The sequence below is a fragment of the Siphateles boraxobius genome, unplaced genomic scaffold (genome assembly GCF_051911475.1).
Source record: "Siphateles boraxobius isolate OS27281-9 unplaced genomic scaffold, OSU_SipBor_1 35, whole genome shotgun sequence".
Lineage (NCBI taxonomy): Eukaryota > Metazoa > Chordata > Actinopteri > Cypriniformes > Leuciscidae > Siphateles > Siphateles boraxobius.
In genome coordinates this window covers 12,964,384-12,986,662 of record NW_027508975.1, presented here as the reverse complement: position 1 = coordinate 12,986,662, position 22,279 = coordinate 12,964,384, and the positions used below count along the sequence as shown (strand labels likewise).

The following is a 22,279-nucleotide window of genomic DNA, read 5'->3' as shown; positions in this document are numbered from 1 at the left end:
TTGGTCTCTGTTTGGACTTTGAATATTGAGAGAGTACTTTGATTATGGTTCCACTTATTGTTTGCACTTAATAAGACTAAGGAAAAGCTGTTATTTATTTTTGTTATTCATTCTGTTTTTAATATTATGTTCGATTTGTGGAAAGGAGTTCAATTAGGATGTAACACAGCCTCTCTCAGAGGTTCTGAAGCTCATAATTCATGTACAATACGGTCTGAAGAGACTCATGTGAAATCATACAGGAGAAAAGCCAGTCAGTTGAGTTGTTGTCTTTCAATGCATATGATAATTCATACTTAGAAAGTAGAACTGAAATGGCATTCATTACAAGATGATTAGTTAAAACATTTTAAAATGCTCCTGCAAACAATTTTTCCAGTCATGAATTTTGTCATTGAGGATTTCTTAAAAGTACTGTGCAAAAATCTTGTCTTGTCTCGTCAACCCAATCTCATGTCTCGTCTCGTGAGCTAAGTGTCTCGTCACACCCCTACTTATCAACGATATTTATCAAGTCAGGATATCAAGACATTTCATTTTAATTCATAGGACATATGATTAGAGCTGTCACGTTTTGTCTTTCATTTAGAAGTTTAATCATAGTCGTGGTTCTTGGTTTGTCTTGTCATGTGATTCTCTGCTCTGTGTGCTATTGCCTCATGGGCTGGAGCCCACTGGATCCCCGTTTACTGTGGGAGTTGCAGATGTGGGATACTGCAACTCTCCAGTACCCGCCACGCCTGATTCTCCAACCATCATGATCACCACACCAGTGTTATCAGCCATCATGGCGGCCACGCCAGCGCCCCCAGCCCATGAGTTTGCACCAGAGCCCGCTCCAACCCATGAACCAATAACAAATAGAGCAGAGAATCACGTGACACGACAAACCAAGAACCATGACTATGACTAAACTTAAGAATAAAAGACATGAAACATGAACATGAAACAAAACCCAAAACCAAACGTGACAGTAACCAACAATTATTTTGATGATCGATTAATCTATCGATTATTTTTACAATTAATCTAATTATGTTCTGGTCATTCGATTACTCCTTAAGTTAACCTACAATAATATCTGGCTTTAATCTTTTTACGTTTTATTCAAACATTTTCGCATAAAATATAAATGAAAAAAAAAAAAATGTTAAGCCAAGAATTAAAAGGCATCCATCGGTAGTACAAATGTCCATGATGGCTGCATTCATAGTCACTGTTTGGGATGGTTTATTCTTAATGTATATCAATTAGGCTCAAGTAGATTATTTAATCCCTTCAAAGGCTCTCTCACATTAAGGTTGGAGACCCCTGCTTTAGACTGTCAGATATCTGTGCATTGGTGATCTTCTGTTTCTGTAATTCCATCTACCTCTTTTTACAGCCACGTTTCGTTTCCAATGGGTCACTCTACAATTGCTCTGGCGAATGCTGTTGCTCACTTTCAAATAACAAAAATTCTAACTGCAGTGTACATACTTCCTCTATAGGAAACAATATATGTTTTAATAAATTATCTTATTATTCTAAGTCTTATAAGTAATTGTAGAATAGCCCAACTATATACAGAAAATAAGATTGTGTTTATTGTGCTCTGTATTAATTCTATAAATGTCTGCATGCTTTAGTCATTATATAATAATAATCCTGCAAAAATGCTGATACTTATAATAAAATATCAAAGTTCTTTGCCTCTGAAGGATATTTGATCTATTATTACATGTGCCATTTGAATATATTCCATTGCTGACGGTGACACACATATTGGCTTGTCTTATTTGACATATATGTCTCACTATCTTTAACGTGGGTCTGTTATTCTCCTTTGTATTTTTTATCTGATGTTTCCCCCCATTGCATCCATTCTCTCATTGTCCCTCTCCTCTGCATATTTATACTCTTCTTTCTTTCTCTCTGTCTCTTTCTCTGTCTGTTACTCGGCGGGCATCAGGAAGCTGAAGCTGGAGAACGAGTTGACCGCTCAGCTGTGGCGTGTGCACTGGGAGGACATCCAGATGAGTAACATGGAGAAGGTGCTGCGCAGAACCTGCAGCAGACTCACCATCTCAATGGTGAGGGGGAACACACTGTCATTTCTAAGAGTTTCCAATAGTTTAAGTAAACATACTCATATCTTACTCCTCTTTCCACACACAGAGAGGCTCTAACTACGGCTCACTGCTTACTATGGATGGAAACTTCCAGATCTATGCCAAGACTGGCTACTACAAGGTATTAAAGATTTGGTGGTTAGGGGTGGATGGGCCACTGGGCCCATTAGGTCACATTCGAATCTCATTATCTTTTTGTCTTTTAATGTAAAAATTTTTAAATAAAATGTGTTGTATTGTTCATTTGATTGGATGATTTTCAAAATCATGATCCTGTTTAAATTTAGCTGCCTTTGTCTGGAAATGAAAATGAAAATTCTGTCAGTAATTGAAAATTAAAATTCTGACAGTAAATACTCACCCTGATGTTGTTCCAACCCCGTAAGACTTCGGAAAACAAATTAAGATATTTTTGATGAAATCTGAGAGCTGTCTCACTCCTTCATAGGCTTTTAGGTAATTGAATTCTGCCGGCTGTCTGAAAACCATTTGCATTATATACTTTGCATTTAAGTATACTCTTTTAAAGTAGGCTGTTTCTGTAAAAAGCACTATTTTTAAGAGTATGCTATGTGTACTTTTTTTCACATTGGCTGAAAATACACAATGAAGAGTCAAAATAAGAGGTTTATTATATAGTCCCATTCATTCCAATACATTCATTCATTCCCTGTTTTACTAATTACTGTTTTATCTGTGTGCTTTTTTTTTTACACTTAAAAATATCCTGCCTAGCAACTGACATGTCAAATAATGGAAGGGTTCATCTTTAGTTCCTCCATAATACCACCGACTTGCCCAGTCTAATGGCCAGTTCTTCATGTGTTGATCTAGCTCCTCTCCAATTAAGCAGAACCCCTGAGGATGAGTGCTATTCATGTCCACGTCATTTTCTCCATTAATTAGAATGATGCTTAATTAACGCATTATGTTGCTCTTTTTTCTCGTAAATGATGAGGCATTTCTTCTGTCTCCAAAGTCCTCAGACTCTTTGCTAAGCCCAGAACAGCAATCAGGGTGAAACTAATGTGCATCGCTGCCTCTTTTCCAGGGAAACATAACAGCCATTAAGTATGTCAACAAGAAACGCATTGAGCTCACCAGGAAAGTGCTGTTTGAACTCAAACATGTAAGTGTGCGTCCATGCCGTTTTGTGCTTTTTGCCAGGTGCCTTCATCATAATTAAGTTTATATGATGCTCTTGGAGATATTAATAGCTGGAGACTGATGGAAAAGAGAGGCTAAACAGCTCTCTCTCTCTCTCTCTCTCTCTCTCTCTCTCTCTCTCTCTCTCTCTCTCTCTCTCTCTCTCTCTCTCTCTCTCTCTTTGTCCACTACTGTTATAGATGCGAGATGTTCAGAATGAGCACCTGACACGCTTTATTGGCGCTTGTATCGACACACCCAACATTTGCATCCTTACTGAGTACTGTCCTCGAGGCAGCTTACAGGTAAACACTCACAAACTCAACACATTAATACACATTATGTATTAATAGATGGCTCATATTAATACCATACTTTTTTATACACCAACCAGGGCTCAACAATAAGGATTCATGGATGCATGCATAAATAAATAACCAATAAATACATTTCAAGTGTAAGAAAAAAACGCTGACAATTGCAAAAATAATCATCACCACTTGTTTTCTACCATCACATACAGTATAAGCTCTTCTCACTAAAACTGTAACAAATATTCTCACTATTAACTAGTTGCTTATTAGCGGGCATAGTACTTGGATATTGGCCGTTTATTAGTACTTAAAAAGCACATATTAATGCCTTATTGACCATATTCTACATCCCTTAAGGCCCGATATACTTCAAGCGAAATCAAACAACAAACTGATGTGACGTCATTTCGAACAAAATCAAGCCAAAATTAACTTCGTTTGGAGTTCGTTTTGGCAGGGCTAAACAGTTGGCCAAATCAAACTTTCCAGAAAAGTTTGGCTCTGGCTGGTAAACACATTTTCTACTACCATTGGTCCGTGGCGATTACGTAATAGTTGTATGGAGCCTCCACCTTCATTCACGTTAAAATCTTTTCCGCTTCATTTCCACTGTTCACTCAGTCGAGGTCAGATGTCTGCGATAAAAACATGAAATCTATTGTATAAAGTGCTATATAAATAATCGTGTCATGATTCTTGCCGAAGTGCAGAGCTTGGGCAAACATATCCACATTGCTATGATCAGATGCTTTTCTTGTGCTTTATTAGAAAAAATGCTTGCTGTTTTCTCAATTTTGTTGTGTTTATTTTATTGAGAGGCAAGCGTGCAGCACATTTTTACATATTCATCTAACCGTCTTTCTCAGCAGTGTGAGCGACATCGAATGTTCGCTGACAGTATATCGCTGGTCACGTATTTCGAACTCCATTTTACCCCTAAGCAAAGAGCAAAAAACTTCGCCTTGTGTGTATTGGGGCATTTAATTCTACCCAATACCGAAACTTAACAACTACCTTGCGAACTATTAATCGGCAGTAATTAGGAGTTTATTGAGGCAAAAGTCGTAGTTAATAGTTTATAGTGTGTTCATATGTGTGTTTGTGACCTGTAGGACCTCATGGAGAGTGAAGGAATCACGCTGGACTGGATGTTCCGCTATTCTCTGATCAATGACATCGTTAAGGTGAGCATTTCACCTTCTTCGCTTAAACGGTTTGTTCACCCAAAAATTTAAATTCTGTCATCAGTTACTCACCCTCATGTTGTTCCATCCCATTAGTTTTTCGTTCATCTTTGGAACACGGATTAAGTTATTTTTAATGAGATCTGAATTTCTGTTCCTCCACTGACAGCTACACAACTACCACTTTGATGCTTCAAAAAGTACATAAAGAGATTGTAAAACTAATCCATATGAATCGAGCAGTTTAGTCCAAATTGTCTTTATGAACTTTATGAAGTGTCAAATTGGTAGTTGTGTAGCTGTCAATCGAGGGACAGAAATCTCTCGGATTCCATTAAAAATATCTTAAAAATGTGTTCCGAAGATGAACGAAAGTCTTACAAGTTTAGAACGACATAAGGGCAAGTAATTAGTCGCAGAATTTTCTTTTTTGGGTGAACTACCCCTTTAATCTCAGAAGGAGAAGGAAAGGGAAAGATGTCTTGCTGTTTTAATGTTTCTTGTTAAAGAACACTAAAATGTAACTGTATGAATCTACAGCAAACTGCTGTACAAATTTTAAAATACTGTTTCTGGTTTGACATTATGCAGTCGTGAGACGTGTGTAATTTGAAAGGGTTTATGGGGATGTCAATTCCCTGACTGGCAAATTATGACTCCAGAAAGCATTATTGCAGTTGCAAAGGAGTCTTTAATTAATATTTTCGTGGTGCGGTGTTGGTAAATACGATGGATGCTGTCAGATGTCTTTGTAAGACTGTCATCTTTTCACCACTCAGGGAATGGCGTTCCTCCACAACAGCGTCATTGTCTCTCATGGCAACCTGAAGTCTTCCAACTGCGTGGTGGACAGCCGCTTCGTGCTGAAGATCACAGATTATGGTCTGGAAAGTTTCCGCAAGGAGAACAACTTGGAGGACCTGCACGCTTTCTATGCACGTGAGTAACGTGGCAACACGTACGTACGTCGATATAGAATGCGTGCGTGTGGAGAAGCCCGTAATATCAATGTTTGCATATGTAGGCCAGCTGTGGACATCCCCCGAGCTTCTGCGTGCCGACGTCCGCCCTCCATGTGGAACACAAAAGAGTGACGTTTACAGCTTTGGCATCATCCTGCAGGAACTCGCCCTGCTGAAGGGCGTCTTCTACCTGGAAAGTCCCTGTCTCAGCCCCAAAGGTCAGAGCTCACACATAATACTGTACAGGTATAATCAACATGTTATTATTGTTTCCAGATCTATTAATTTATTCAAAAAAACATTAAAATGTAATCCATAAATATAATGATGTGAATACACCTCTTCAGGGATGTTCTTAATTTCTGAATTAAATTTTATTTAGATTTTTTTGATGGGCTTAAAGTCAGAAATATCAGGGTGATATAACTGTCCTGATATCATATTTTAGAAATCTCATGTGCTGCGACTCCCCAAATGAATGATATTTAATGAATATATATATATATATATATATATATATATATATATATATACTGTATTTATATATATATATATATATTAATAAAATGCTATTTGTGAATAAATACATAAATGATTAGACAAAAAAATCTAACTGACATATTCAAACCCATATGACACCAACCAATGTTATTTTAGTATCAATTATATACTATTATAGTGTTTATTTATTTTTTAATTAACTTTTATTGATAGTTTTAATTTTAGCTTGTTTATCTTTTTTACATTTCTACATTTCAATATAACAGTTCATGTAATTCTTTTTCGTTTCAGTTTCATTTTTATACATAAACTTTTTTACACATAAACTTATTTATTCCAGTTAGATGCCAATGCAACATTCTAATTTTTAAGTTTCATGTGATATTCATTGTTTGTTTGATTTTATTTTATTTTATCAATATTTTAATGACTGAAATTATTTTTAATAGTTTTAGTTTTCATTTTAGTTAACATGTTAGTAACATTGAAAACCAACATGAATACAAAGAGTACATTTCTTAGAACGTGGCACTTTACACTATATTTTAAAAGATTTTTCCTTTTCTTTATCATAGACACCCTTATTTATCACCCAATGCTGGCTTTTGCTGAATTTTCATATTTGAATTTTCCCTTTTAGCAACAGACTCTGTAAATTTCCAATCCCTGTTTAATCCCTAGAGAAGCATGAAAGAGACATCATTTTTATTTCATGCTTTCAAGAGAAGTTTTTATTTGTGAATATGAATATTACATCATTACACTCACAAGAATGGTTAAGCCATTATGCAGGTGAGAGTGCTTTCTCATTTAGCGCTTTGATGTGAATCAAAACAGCATTAAATAAAATGTGTTAATAAGACACAGATTATGCAGCTAATTACACTGATAACACCATGTCATTTTTCCATTCCATGTCATCTGTGTCTACATTTACCTCACCTCACCTCACCTCACCATCAAAGTCCAATTTGCCAAAGCATTAGTAATAGAGGCCTAAAACCCTCACTTAAAATGTCATTGTATTAGATATCAAAATATCAAATCAAGTGCCATTTATTTTAAAGGTACAAGTAACACCAGTTGATTAAAAGTCATTGTAAAAATGGGTCAGGAAAGTTAAGTTGGTTCTGAGAAAGGTTTGAGCAGCATTTGTACAAATTACACTTGTTTTGAAATCCTTATTTTTTATTTTTTTTTACTGCAATGACATTCAGAAATGTTTAAGTGTTCAGTATGCCAATATATACACACACTCAAATAAATACATGCAATAGAGATATTGTTTATAAGTTATGCTGCATTTAAAGGTTTAGAAGTGTCCTGGTCACTTTCAGCTGTGACAGTAACTGTCTCCGTTGCTTGCTTTATTTTGTGTGTTTTGGGATGGGAAGCCTATGTTATGTTATGTTCTGTGTCTTATTTACATTCTATTAGTGTCAGTATTGCTTATGTACAGAGGAATGGACACAAACACACATTCACATAAACTCGGTGATGTCACCCATACTCATAAACAGATCACCACACACATACCAGCGGCTGCATTAAAGAAAGACAACAAAACACTAGCGGCATATCTGGAGCAGTGCCAGTTCACCATGAGAACAAAGGGATTCAAAGACATCAATGAGAGAATGACACAGACACTGGTATTGACAGTTTGCACAGAGTGATAGATAGATAGATAGATAGATAGATAGATAGATAGATAGATAGATAGATAGATGGATAGATGGATGGATGGATGGATGGATGGATGGATGGATGGATGGATGGATGGATAGATAGATAGATAGATAGATAGATAGATAGATAGATAGATAGATAGATAGATAGATAGATAGATAGATAGATAGATAGATAGATAGATAGATAGATTCTATAGTGTACATTGGCAATAGTAATACAATTTAAGACATCAATAAATAATTAAATGTATTAAAGCCACAATGTTTACATTTCTATACTACTATCTGTTTGTTTGAGTGCCAAAATTGGCTCAACCAAAAGTGTGAGTGAGTTTGAGACGAGACTATGTGCTTGATCAACAATGGCAAACAGGGTGGTGGAAACTTGTTTGGAAACTAGTAGAACCTCACTTGTGTATAAATAAGCTACAGTCGCTTTGCAAGCGGTTCATCCAGTCGTATTTTAGAGCCAGCTATGCACTTAAAGGTCCACGAATAAAGATAAAGGAGCTTTTATTTGACATATTGTCAAGTAAATCACCTTCATTTATATAGTGCTTTTAACAATATAGATTGTTTCAAAGCAGATTTACAGTGGTAATAGGAAATTAAAGTAAGATTGTTTTGGCTTTACAGCAGCTCTAGAATAAAGTTATTGTCTTGCTAAAGTTAGTTTTGATTGATTCACTTCCGTCGCAACGATCATTAGTTAGAATTTAGTCACATGAACCGAAATTATCCCGACAACGTTTTATCTATACAGAGATTAAGGGAAGGTTAGGTCCTGTCATCATCACTCGGATTGATTGCTGTGAAGACATTTAAGTCCAGGGTCTTCTCAAAACCTGTGAATGACACTTTCATCTCTTTTACTCTTTCTTTTTCTCACGTATTTGCTCTCTGTCTGTCTCTGTCTCTCTTTTTCTCACACCAGCAGGGAGTCTGATCCTTCCACTGGTTTTCTGTGAAATTTGACATGCTAACTCTATTTTCTAATCTATGCATGCTATTTCCTGTGAAAGAGAGTTGTGTAACCCATTGTCCAGAGAATGTTAATTTACATGTTCCTCCTTTGCTGTCTGTAATTTCTGTTTCAGAGATCATAGAGCGTGTGGTGGAGGGTCGGTGGCCGTACCTGCGTCCGCAGCTGTGTCCTCAGAGTCACAGCGATGAGATGGGACAGCTGATGCAGCGCTGCTGGTCTGAAGATGTCAACGAGAGGCCAGACTTCAGCCAGATTAAAGTACTGCTCCGCAAGAATAACCGGTACCTGAAACACAAAACATCTCATGAACAAGTGGCTTGGCAAATTGACCAAATAGGAGACTTTGGGTTGAAATTTGTATGGATAATGTTATGTGTATTATTTCAGACAATGTAACTGGTCACTGTTTATTGTTAAACTTTTCATAATTTTAAGTCACCCTGAAGCCGTAGTGCAGTTTATCTAAACATTTATTTAGAAATGAATTTTTAAAAGCACTCTTATATAATAAATAGTCTCTTAATTAATATGAGGCAATAAAAAACTTATAATGCTTTATAATTATTATCATTATTATGCATTTTATTTATAGGCGCCTTTCTTGACACTCAAGGTCATCATATCATCAACAAGACAATAACAATATTTAAGTAATAACAATGAAATAAAATACAATTAAAAAAGACAATGCAGTTGTGATCAGAGCGAGTAAGCTATTCTAAACAGATGGGTTTTGAGTTTGGATTTAAAATGTGAGAGTGAATCAATATTACGGAGATCCGGTGGAAGCGAGTTACAGAGCTTTAGTATAGTAACAAGGCAGACACGGGAACAGTAAAATGGATGGAAGAAGAGGGTCTACGAGTGCGAGTGGGTGTGGGTATATGGAGGAGGTCAAAAAAATATGAAGGGGTAAGATTATGAATTACTTTAAAAGTGAGGAGAAGTATTTTATAGACACGGTAAATGATGGGGAGCCAATGGAACTGTTTGTAAGATAGGAGTGATGTGATGAATAGAGGGGGTCAAAACAAAGGGAATTGCAGTAATCTAAAGGCAGTGGAGTGAGGCGTGAGGAAAGGACGCAGACGGTTGATGTTTCGAAGTTGGTAGTAAGCAGACACGGGTAACATTATTAACATGAGACGTAAAAGATAGGGTGCTATCGAAGATGACACCCAGACTCTTAACCTGAGGGTAGGGGGGATGAATGAGCTATCAATGGGAATCGAAAAATGATGGAGTTTGTTTAATGTTGATCTTGTTATTGATAAGAAGCAATTCTGTTTTATTGCTATTTAATTTGAGGAAGTTTGAAGTGAACCAGGATTTTATGTTAAGAAGACAGTAAGTTATTATTCAGACAGTTAATTTTCAGACAATAATATTATTATTATTAAGACAGTTATTATTCAGTTCTTCTACATAAACTCTTATCGGTAGTCAATCATGTTAAAATATGTTATATGTTTATTGATTAATATATTTTATTAATCATTATATATGAAATGAACTTTGTGTATTATGGGTGTTCATTTGTATGTATTTATCTATTTATTTATTTATTTTTGTAGAAGTCTGCATACACTGCCTATGCTGCAGTGATCAGACACACATTCACATCTCTTGTCTCAGCCTCACCTTCTCTGTTTTGGCCTCAGTGGATATGGTTCCAACATCCTGGATAACCTCCTGTCCCGTATGGAGCAGTATGCCAATAACCTGGAGGAGCTGGTGGAGGAGAGGACGCAGGCGTACCATGAGGAGAAACGTAAAGCTGAAACTCTGCTCTATCAGATCCTGCCACAGTAAGTCCCACACATATCTTTCATATTTATCAATTATTTGTATTCTTGTTTATTTCTGCTTTTTCTTTTGGTAGCACTACCAACACCTCAACTGATTCTTTATAATGATTTGTTCAAACCAATTTGCAAAGAAGTTGTAAATCACACAACTAAAAGTTTAAGATCAGTATGATTTATGCTTTTATGCATCAAGGATGCATTTAATGAATTAAAAGTTGCATTACATGCATTTATAATGTTACAAAAGATTTTTGTTTCAAATAAATACTGTTCTTTTGAAAAATTTTATTCAACAAAGAATCCTGAAAATATGTAGCATGATTTCTACAAAAACAGCACAACTGTTTTCAGCATTGATAATAATAAGAAATGTTGCAACAAATCAGCATATTAGAATGATTCCTGATTGATCATGTGACACGTGGAGGAATGATACTGAAAATTCACTAAAATGCATTTTAAAATATATTAAAATAGAAAGCAGTTGTTATAAATTATATTAATATTTTGCAATATATAATATTTTACTGTATTTTTTTATCATACAAATGCAGCCTAGGTGAGCATAGGAGACTTCTTTCTAAAACATTTTAATATTTTACCGACCCAATACTTATGATCGGTTGTTTTTGTAAAAAACGTTAATGTGAGATGTATAATTCTAATGCAACATTTATTCACAAAAAAATAATATTTTGAACTGGTTCTTTTAAATGATTAATTTAAAGTGATGTGCACATATTTTATTAAACATAAAAAAGAGCACGTGCAACTATAGTGGGGTCTAAAAGTCTGAATCCACAAGGCATCTTTTTTGTCAATCGAAATCATTTTCTCTCTGGCATGAGGCCGTGTCTCATTGTGTGTGCATTTTTTGTTTCAGCTCAGTGGCTGAGCAGCTGAAGCGAGGTGAGATGGTGCAGGCAGAAGCCTTTGACTCGGTCACCATCTACTTCAGTGACATTGTGGGCTTCACCGCATTATCAGCTGAGAGCACACCAATGCAGGTAAGAAAACCTCCAGCAGTGGGTATAATTCAGTAAACCAACCTCAAGGAGACGCACGGAAATAATGATTTGCTAATTTTGTAGTTTACTGCGACAATCATGAGTGCAGTATTGAGTTAAAGCAGAGTATCTATTTGTCGATTTGTACATCCCACAGGTGGTGACGCTGCTGAATGATCTCTACACTTGCTTTGATGCAATCATAGACAATTTTGATGTGTACAAGGTAATTCCAGACAGTCATTACATTCAGCATTTGTTCAACAACATGATCGCTTGATTAGTTTAAGTGGCTGAGATGCATCTCACAATCTGTGAGCCGACCCTTGTAAAAAAATAACAATAGTTTTATTACGGAAATAATATACTTTAAAGGAATATACTTAAAGTTGCGACCAGTGTTGGGTAAGTTACTCAAAAAAAGTAATCCACTACAAATTACTAATTACTACTTTAAAATTGTAATTTGATTACATTACTGATTACTGCATGTAAAAAGTAATCAGATTACTAATTACTTTACTTTCAAGTTACTTTGAAAACCCATTAAAACTACAAGAATACACTACAAAGTGAAACTCAGTTCTTTCCGTAATTTAATATTGCAGAATACAGACATCCCAAGTCTCCTAGAAGTTCCGTGAGTCTCCCGCATGTTGATAGTGGCTCCCTGATGCCAGCAAATTAGTTCAAATCTCCCGGAATCTAGAGCGAGCGAGAAAGAGCGCGCATGCGAGACAGAAGAGAGGGCTGTTTCTCAATATGTTCTTGTGGACTTGTGAAACGTCATCAGTCGCTGCCCAAGTACTGTTCCAATTCAAAGTTCACATCTAGCCAAGTCCAGTACTTTGTAATGCGTTATACCCAACTCTGGTTGCGACCGACTTTAATTCAGTATTTTGATGTATTTTCTGAGTGAAAATAGAGGGTGTGGCTTGTTTTTTTCACTGGGAATTAATTCGGTCTAGAAAAGTAGGTTCCATTCACCTCGATGTCAAAGCAGACTGACATTTGAAGGTGATGTTCTACCAAAGACTTCATACTGACGTCATCAGAGAAGGAAGGCCATATTGATTAAAGATCACAAAGACTGTGTGTGTGTGTGTGTGTGTGTGTGTGTGTGTGTGTGTGTGTGTGTGTGTGTGTGTGTGTGTGTGTGTGTGTGTGTGTGTGTGTGTGTGTGTGTGTGTGTGTGTGTGTGTGTGTGTGTGTGTGTGTATGTATGTGTGTGTGTGTGCGTGTGCGTGTGTGTGTGTGTGTGTTGCACGGGTAACTTGCACGGGTCAATTGTCCACCACAAGACTAGTAATGTGCACTAACAAATTAAATAGGATTTGAATCAAATGTTTCATTTTTAAGTCCAATCTGAATAATGTTTTCAGGCACTTTATTAAATGTTAGTTGCAATTAAATAAAAATGTTTTTGACCCACTTAAGTACATTTTATTTGTAATTTCATAATTACTTCTATTATCTTTGAAATATCGTTAAAGTTTACTGTTGAATGTACTGACAAACATTTTTGTTAAATATACTGTAATCATATTTTAATTTCATTTATTGAAATTTGTATGTAAATAAATAAGTAATTACATATCAGTAATTACATATATTTATAATATATATTTATAAAATATATCAACTTTAAATGGAATCATGTATCAACATTGAATTACACACTTACTTTATAAGCACTTTAGTATGTTAGTCAACACATCGAAATAAGTGTACTTCTTTAAAGGGAAACCCTATCCCTAATTGTATAGTCCATGTTATAAGTACATGTTGTTTATTAATATTACTCAGTTTTTATTTGTATAATTACAGTGTAAAAATGGCACCTTAAAATGAAGTGTAACGAAATGTAAAATCTGGTAACACTTCATTTTAAAGAGTGCTTGTTACACATTACATGTAGTTACTATAGTAATTACTACAAATCAGTGCTTGAAGTGGGAAAAGAAAGGTGCCGGTACTCTCTTGCATTGGCAAATCATGACATTTGAGATTTCTACAGTGAAAAACAAAACTTATAACAAAACTTATTGTTATTTATTAACAACATAAATGTATTAAAACAAGTCGTGCGTGTGTGCACGTGCGTGCGAAAAAGGAACTCCTCCAAGCCTGCAAGTCCAAAAATACATTTAGATTATTACATTTTATTTAATTAAATGCATTTATGGTGAGATTATTATATTTTCATGACAATCTGTGTTTTGACCACGAACCATGAGCTGTCACTTTAGTTCACCGCGTGCAGCACAGCAAAAATACACTCGGAACGATCTCTGCACTGCTGTATACGCACAGCACCAGGAGCGCATTGACGGACCGCATGCGCGTGCAGTGTGAAAGCTCGAACCTGTTAACATGGGTGTGAAAAAATACGCACTGCATACACACTGCAAACGAAGTATATCAACGGGCGTGACACTGGCGCTTTTTCTGTCAGTGGTCGAGTACCGGCTACATGCGAGAAGTAGCGGTATGCAAGAAAAAGTGCAGGTACGCTTAAGAGTAAAATGTAGAAGTGCCGGTACTGCGTACCGGTGAGTACCGCCCCACTTCGAGCACTGCCTCAAATGGTGTATAATAACATGCAACTAAGCCTAAAACTAACCCTATAGTTTAGTTTAGGCCAGCAGCCATATTACCATGTAGCCCAAGACTGGTTGCCCACTGAAGCTAAGCAGGGTTGAGTCTGGTTAGTACCTGGATGGGAGACCTCCTGAGAAAACCAGGTTGCTGCTGGAAGAGGTGTTAGTGAGGCCAGTAGGGGGCACTCACCCTGTGGTCTGTGTGGGTCCTAACGCCCCAGTATAGTGACGGGGACATTATACTGTAAAACAGCACCGTCCTTCGGATGAGACGTTAAACCGAGGTCCTGACTCTCTGTGGTCATTAAAAATCCCAGGATATCTTTTGAAAGATTATGGGTGTAATCCCGGCATCCTGGCCAAATTTGCCCAGTGGCCTCTGTCCATCATGGCCTACTAATCATCCCCATATATATATATATATATATATATATATATATATATATATACTAATTGGCTTCATCACTCTGTCTCCTCTCCACCAGTAAGTTGGTGTGTGGTGGGCGTTCTGGCACAAAATGGCTGCCGTCTCATCAACCAGGTGGATGCTGTACATCGGTGTTGGTATATAAATGTAATGAATTATTATTATTATTATTATTATTATTATTATTATAGTAAGTACATGTAGTTAATTATTATTACTTAGTACTTAAATGCAAATTTAAACTAACACTGACACCATAAAATAGTGAGTAACATTTTATTTCAGTGTCCTTGTTACATGGGTTAGGGTTAGGGTTACATGTAGTCTCCATAGTAATTACTATAAAATATGCATTATTACATGCTTCTAACCCTATAAACCCTAATTAAATAAAGCGTAACCAAAAATCCCACTTATGTTAAAAAATAATTAATGAAAGTGTACTCTATTTATGTGCAGATACATGGTCTTTAATTTAATTAATATTATAATATCTGCTAATGCAGATTTTTTAAATATACTTTTAAGACTTGAAATACACTACAAGTGCACGTTCAGTAGGATCAAATGCACTTCTTATTTACAAGGGTAATGATGTGTTTTTGTGTGGCGCCCCCAGGTGGAGACCATTGGTGATGCGTACATGGTGGTGTCGGGACTTCCCGTGAGGAACGGGAAACTGCATGCACGCGAGATTGCCCGCATGTCTCTGGCTCTGCTGGAGGCCGTTCACTCCTTTCGAATCCGCCACCGACCCAGCCAGCAGCTCCGCCTACGCATCGGCATCCACAGCGGTGAGGATCATGGGTCATGAAAGTGTCTAATTGAGTACAAGTAGAGCACAGAGCAGTCGTCCCTCTCTGGGACGAATCTTTTTGTTCATGACTGACTGTAATAGAGAGGTTTGACTGACGGTTATATATGTGTGTGGGTGTGTGTTTTCATGTGTCCAGGTCCTGTGTGTGCAGGGGTGGTTGGTTTGAAGATGCCTCGGTATTGTTTGTTTGGCGATACAGTCAACACATCTTCACGTATGGAATCCAATGGAGAAGGTGAGGTGCCTCCATACTTTTAAAGGGGTCAGATTCAACACTTTTGTTGCACTTATTTTTCCTTGAAGTCCATTTATTATGTTAGTGAAGGGTTTTTTTTAACTGCGGTATTTGTAATTTACACTACTGTTAAAAGTTGGGGGTCGGTAAGTTTATTTGTTTTTGTTTTTTGAAATCATTCTAAAATGCTGATTTTCTGCTCAAGAACATTTCTTATTATTGTCAATGTTGTAAACAGTTGAGCTACTTAATATTTTTTTGGAAACAGCAATACATTTTTAGCAGTCTTTGATGAGGTTCAAAAGAACCGCATTTATTTAGAATAAAGATTTTTTGTAACATTATAAATGTATTTACTGTCACTTTTGATCAATTTAATGCATCCTTGATGAATAAAAGTAGTAATTTCTTCTAAAAAATAAATAAATAAATAAAATGTTACTGACCCTAAACTTTTGAACAGTAGTTTGGTTAAAAATGATCATTTTGCACCCTCTTTCTGACAGATGGAATGGAACCCATTTTTTACTACTGCATCTTTAAAAATTCTATATCTAGATTATCTCTGTTATGATTGGTTAACCTTTTTGAATGTGAAAACCGGTTCTATTTGTTTATTCAATTATTCAAACTGATCAGGAATTTGTTAATCACTTTACAGAGTAAAACTGTGCAGTGGAAAGCCATAATGTCCATATAAATACACAAAAATATAGTGATAAGTAACAGCATTTACAGTAACTAAACATTTATTTCAGTACAAAAAATAACATGCCATACAGAGATTCCTGGGTAGAGCAATTACAATTTGAAAACTCATTCATCAAGTGGATGATGAATCTTTAAATAGCTGGTAATATTTACATATGTTTGGTCATACTGGTCATTTGGTTTTGGTCATTATTCAGCAAGGATCATTAAATTGATCAAAATTGAAATTAAAAAATGCATTGTTTTTACTGATTTATCGTATGCACGTGTACTAATAGTTCTGATGTCAGACTCATTTTTGCTTTTTAATTTATATATATTATAATTAATTGTTTCTGTTTTGTTTTGTGTTTTTTTGTGTTTTTGTTTTTTTAATACTATGGACCGAGATTCGGTGTCCTTAATAAAGATTGAATGAAACTGCATTTCTCTTGCTAGCAACTAAACAATATAATGAACCTTAGTTACAGTACATTTGATGCAAATTTTTTGGGAATAATCTACTGTGTACTGATACCTCTACCATCAGCCCTGAAGATCCATGTGTCAGAAGCCACACGGGCCATACTGGAGGAGTTCAACTGCTTCCAGCTGGAGCTCAGAGGGGATGTTGAGATGAAGGGAAAGGGACGGATGAGGACGTACTGGCTGCTAGGGGAGGTCGACTCCAACAATGCCTAAAAACTGACTGACTGAGAAAAAGAGCTACAAAACAAACACATCTAAACACATAATGGGACAGTGTGGAACACTGCAGCCCTTCACTGGGACGAAATGATGAAAGACTAGACTCAGCGAGTAATGTTTCAAAACTGGGTCTTATTCATCTTTCATCTCCCAAACTTTCATGTCATTGCTTCATGGGAATCTCCATATGACTGTTTTTGCCAAGTAAACTCGAAAAGAAAAAACAATACTTGAGCAGAATGGTTTAGAAAAATGGATTAAGACATAACACACCATCAGATTGGTAAATGTTGAGCTGAATATTTAAGCGCAGGACCTTCTGCTGGTGTGATATACCCGTCCGGGTCTTGTAGGAGTTTTGAATATTGTTTTATCGTGATAGGACTTTGTCCTGATTTTTTAAAGCAGTCATCAGGAGTTGTTTGGGTCTGTTTGTTGTCATTCATGTTTTTGGTCTTACAAAGACACAGGCTGTAGTCCCTGTATTATTATTACTTTTTTTAGCCATGCAAAATGTTCTCGATTTCTCCTCTGGGATGCAGTGATTCAGAGTTCAGTTCAAAACTCTTCCATCTGTGCAGAACTGATCCAGAGGGGTTTGAACCACAGATTAAAGTTACGCACAAAAGAGAAATAATGATAAATGTCAAATATAATTAAGAAAGCATAGAAATGTTCAATGATGGATTTTGTTCTCAGAGCTCAAGACCATTTCCCTGCAGAAATATCCACAAATATTGGGGTAGGTTTACACGACAACGATGCTCTAAAAACAGAAATGTTTTTACTTTGCGTGTTTTTTGCGTGCAGACAACAACGTTATCAAAATGATTCACGTACACACGGATCTGTGAAAATGACAAAAAACGCTGTATTATTTGGCAGTTGGCGATCTCACTTTGTAAAAAAACACTACGCACCTGTAGACTGAACACATAAAACGCATGTACATGACGTCACCGTTCCCAGAAATTTGCATTTCTGTAGTTTACTCCGAGACAATAACGTGTAAATGAACAGCCAAAATATGTCAATACATGTAAAAAAGTTTTTCGTTTTTAGTTGAAAACAGACCCTTGATGTTGCAATAGTGTTCCAGCTAAAACTAGCCTAGGGATGTTCTTGTGTTCATTTAATTGCAGGATTTACTTTCCCCTCAAAGTCAGGAAATGCCCACATTTAACTTCCGTAAAGTGACATTTCCAAATGCAACTTGATTTTATCCATCAAGATTATTATTGGTTAATATTATTTTTGCTGCATTTCTGAAATCAGAGATTCCACTCTGATTCATTCATGTGCTTGGATTAAAAATAAATTGGGGTCAGTAAGATTTATTTTTTAAAGAAATTGATACTTTTATTCAGCAAGGATAAATTACTCAAAATAACAGTGAAGACATTTTATCTTTTTTAATGTTACAAAATATATATATTTCAAAGGATTATTTATCAGAAGATCTTTTAAAAAATGAATCACGGTTTCAACAAAAATAAAAGTAATCAAGATTGATAAAAATAAGAAATATTTCTTGAGCAGCAAATCAGCATATTAGAATTTCTGAAGGATCATGTGACACTGGAGACTGGAGTAATTACTGATGAAAATTCAGCTTCACATGAATAAATTACATTTTTATTATTACATTCTTGTAAAAAATATTTCACAATATTAATATATTTACTGTATGTTTGATCATATAAATGCTGCCTTGTTGAGCATAAGGGACTAAATCTTACTAGTCACAAACCTTTTAACAGTATAGTTTATGGCAAAATATGTAATTATGTCACCTCTGTAATCTCTTGCAAAATATTTAAGAACAAAGAAAGTATGTGACACACAGCTTTAATAAAATAAGACCAATAATGATTCAGACAGCTGAATGTGTAGACATTTGAAATGTGCACTTCCTTTAAGACAAACTGCTGCCATTTTAATTGTTTTACCCAAAAATAACTTGCAATTATGCGAACAACAAAGATGTGAACAGTTTTCAGTTGCTGGATTATGGTGATTCAACTAATATTGTTACATTTTAATGGATTATGAAAACATCTCTTCAGAATGTGATGAATGTGGATTAGAGCAGGAGTGATATACTATATGATATATAGTAAATAAGCTCATTTTGACTTGTGTTTTCAACAAGGATAATATCTTTGTTAGGTTCAGAGCTTGAACCATGTACACATCATACACCTTTTAATATTTATCAGCTCAAATTGTTTTGAAGATCTGGGCAGGTCTTTCAAATCTGCATCTTCATTAATATGCACACAGTATTTCGTTTCAAAAGTATGAACTTTTCCAGCCAACAACTTCCTGCTGTGCACGACAAAAAAATCTCAGCTATGCCAAATTCTATCCAATGAAGTCAAGTTTAAAATCAAGTTGAATCACACATTTCTTCCCCATTCTGAAAACTTTCACAGATTCTGGTGTTTTATAAGGTGTAAATTGTGCAGCGCTGTTCACCTCCCTGTGTCTATAAGCTGAGATAATGAGGATTTGGACAGAAACTTTTCCTGTTGCGACGACACCTGCTGAGCCATCATATCTCACTGCGGGTCAGAGTCATCTGTTACGTTTCGGTACAATCCAAAATCTTTGATCCATCCCCTGTGCCGATGACTGCATACATTACATCCTGAGAGGAAACACTCCAACAATTCTCTAATGGCATTAAAAGCTTTGGTAATAAATACACATGAATGTCTGTGCTAGATGTAAATAAATGCGGTGTTTTCCCACATCACTTATCTTCTGCTGTGACAACTCTCAGTCAAACTGTAGCAATGCACCATGTGGACACGATGAAGGACGTCCTGGGTCATGAGATCCTGATTGATAATGTCAGATGAACAGTGTTTAAGATGCAGCTCTTCTTGCTTTCCTGTTTGGACGGCATGAATAATGATTGTAATGTTTTATCTCTCTTCTATGTGTGGTTTGGATAGCTGGGTCTGTGGGTGTCATATTGGTATATATATTACTACAAAGTCTTCAAGTGAAGTTCAAATTGTGTTTTTTGGTTATGTTCGGGGGAGGCGGATTGTGTAAAATAAACACATTAAAAACACTGAGCCGTTACAAATTATTGTGCATTTAATGGTATACTGTAATGTGATATTTGTCACAAACTCATGCTTTCAAAGTATAATGCATCTAAGAGGTAAGTGCTGCTATATTAGCACTATTCAAGTTGTACATTGGCATATAGAGACCCTTTATACTTGGGAAAATTGTTATGCGTGTTATTTTCTGTTAGCAAAAATCTTTACCTTTTCCATTTTTACAGTATAAAATGCATCTTAGTTGTCTTAATGATTAAATATTTTTGAAAAAACATTCATGTTAAGATAGCCTTTTTAACTTAATTTCATATATCAAACAAAGGTACGGTATACTTCTCGAGTCAGTGTCAATAAATAGCAGGTTTCCACTGACAACTTATCCTAAATACTCAAACAATATGCCCCGTTAAAATGTGTTGAATGAGCTGTATTTTTTCTAGTCGAAAACGATGGAATTTATAATATTTATTAATGTGTGTATATATATATATATATATATATATATATATACAACCCCAAATCAGAAAAAGTTGGGACATTTTGTAAAATGCAATAAAATCAAGAATCTGTGATTTGTTCATTCTATTTAACCATTTATGAACTGACAAAAGTACAAAGAAACGTTTTCCAATGTTTTCACTGACCAACATAATTGTATTTTGTAAATATGAACAAATTTTGATTTTGATGGCTGCAACACACCCCAAAAAAGTTGGGGCAGAGACATGTTTACCACTGTGTCACATCACCTTTACTTTTAATTATACTTTTTAACCATTTGGGAGTTGAGGATACTAATTATTGGAGTTTTGCAAGTGGAATATTTGCCCAATCTTGTCTGATACAAGACAGCCGCTCAACAGTCTGTGGTCATAGACACACACAAACCTTTTCATGATGGGTCATACATTTTCCATAAGAGACATATCTGGACTGCAGTAAACAGGCAGGCACATCCCTTCTATGGTGCACAGTGTCTAGAAACCACTCAGTTGTAGCACGTGCAGAATGAGGCCTGCCATTGTCTTGCTTCCCAGGAAAGATGTCATCTTGATGGCAGTTTATGTCTCTGTACAATCCAAATACATGCCTCCATGTCAATGGTACCTCCACAATAATGCAAGTTACCCATACTGTTTGCAATGTTGCACCTCAATACCAGCACAGATGTTTGCTTTTGCACCTGTCGCTGGTGAAAGTCTGGCTGGTCCCTTTCGTCTTTGGGACTGAGAACTGTGTCCAATTTTTTCCAAAAACAAGCTGAAACATGGACTCATCTGACCACAGCACACATTTCCACTTTCTTCTAGACCATCTGAGATGAGCTCAGGCCCAGAGAACTCGCCGGCATCTCCACATAGAACTGATGTAAAGCTTTCTCCTTGCGTAACAGAGATTCAAGTGGCATTTCTTAATGCAGAGTCAGACTGTGTTCAGTGAAAACGTTTTCCAAATTACTCCTGAGCACATGTGCCTGTATTTAACGGATTAGCATGATGGTATCTTGTGCAATGCCATCTGAGGGCTCAAAGGTCACGCACATTCAACAGAGGTCTACTGCCTTGCCCCACACAGACTGAGATTTCTCTGGATTCCCTGAATCGTGTGACAATATTATGTATGGAAGATGATAAAAGCTATAAATTCTTTGCAATCTTGCATTGAGAAATGGGATTTTTTAATTGTTTGACAATTCTCTTAAGATATTTGGCACAAAGTGATGAGCCATGACCCATCTTTGCTTAAAAAGACTAGGAAGCACTTTTACACCCAGACATGAGACCCTAAACTATTACCAATTCACCTGCTCATTGTGGACTGTTTCAAAATAGTTGGATTATCTAATTTGGATAATCTTTTCACTTAGAATTTGATCTCTGTCCCAACTTTGGGGTGTGTTGCAGCCATAAAATCAAAATTTGTTCATATTTACAAAATACAATTATGTTGGTCAGTGAAAACATTGGAAAACGTTTCTTTGTACTTTTGTCAGTTAATAAAAGATTAAATAGAATG

General features: G+C 36.0%; 1 protein-coding gene across 1 annotated transcript in view; it reads left to right on the top strand.

Annotated features, from left to right (window-relative positions):
- The window catches only part of npr1a (natriuretic peptide receptor 1a), a 147,138-nt gene extending 126,870 nt beyond the window's left edge, over positions 1–20,268 (top strand). Inside the window, exons 9-22 of the mRNA XM_077196463.1 lie at positions 1,952–2,072; positions 2,158–2,232; positions 3,163–3,240; positions 3,458–3,562; positions 4,684–4,755; positions 5,535–5,694; positions 5,780–5,935; positions 9,007–9,175; positions 10,556–10,702; positions 11,586–11,709; positions 11,867–11,935; positions 15,356–15,530; positions 15,690–15,788; positions 17,029–20,268. Coding sequence (XP_077052578.1) covers positions 1,952–2,072; positions 2,158–2,232; positions 3,163–3,240; positions 3,458–3,562; positions 4,684–4,755; positions 5,535–5,694; positions 5,780–5,935; positions 9,007–9,175; positions 10,556–10,702; positions 11,586–11,709; positions 11,867–11,935; positions 15,356–15,530; positions 15,690–15,788; positions 17,029–17,180 — 1,702 coding nt within the window. The 3' untranslated portion in view covers positions 17,181–20,268. The remainder of the gene's footprint in view (positions 1–1,951; positions 2,073–2,157; positions 2,233–3,162; positions 3,241–3,457; positions 3,563–4,683; positions 4,756–5,534; positions 5,695–5,779; positions 5,936–9,006; positions 9,176–10,555; positions 10,703–11,585; positions 11,710–11,866; positions 11,936–15,355; positions 15,531–15,689; positions 15,789–17,028) is intronic.
- The last annotated feature ends 2,011 nt before the right edge of the window (positions 20,269–22,279 follow it).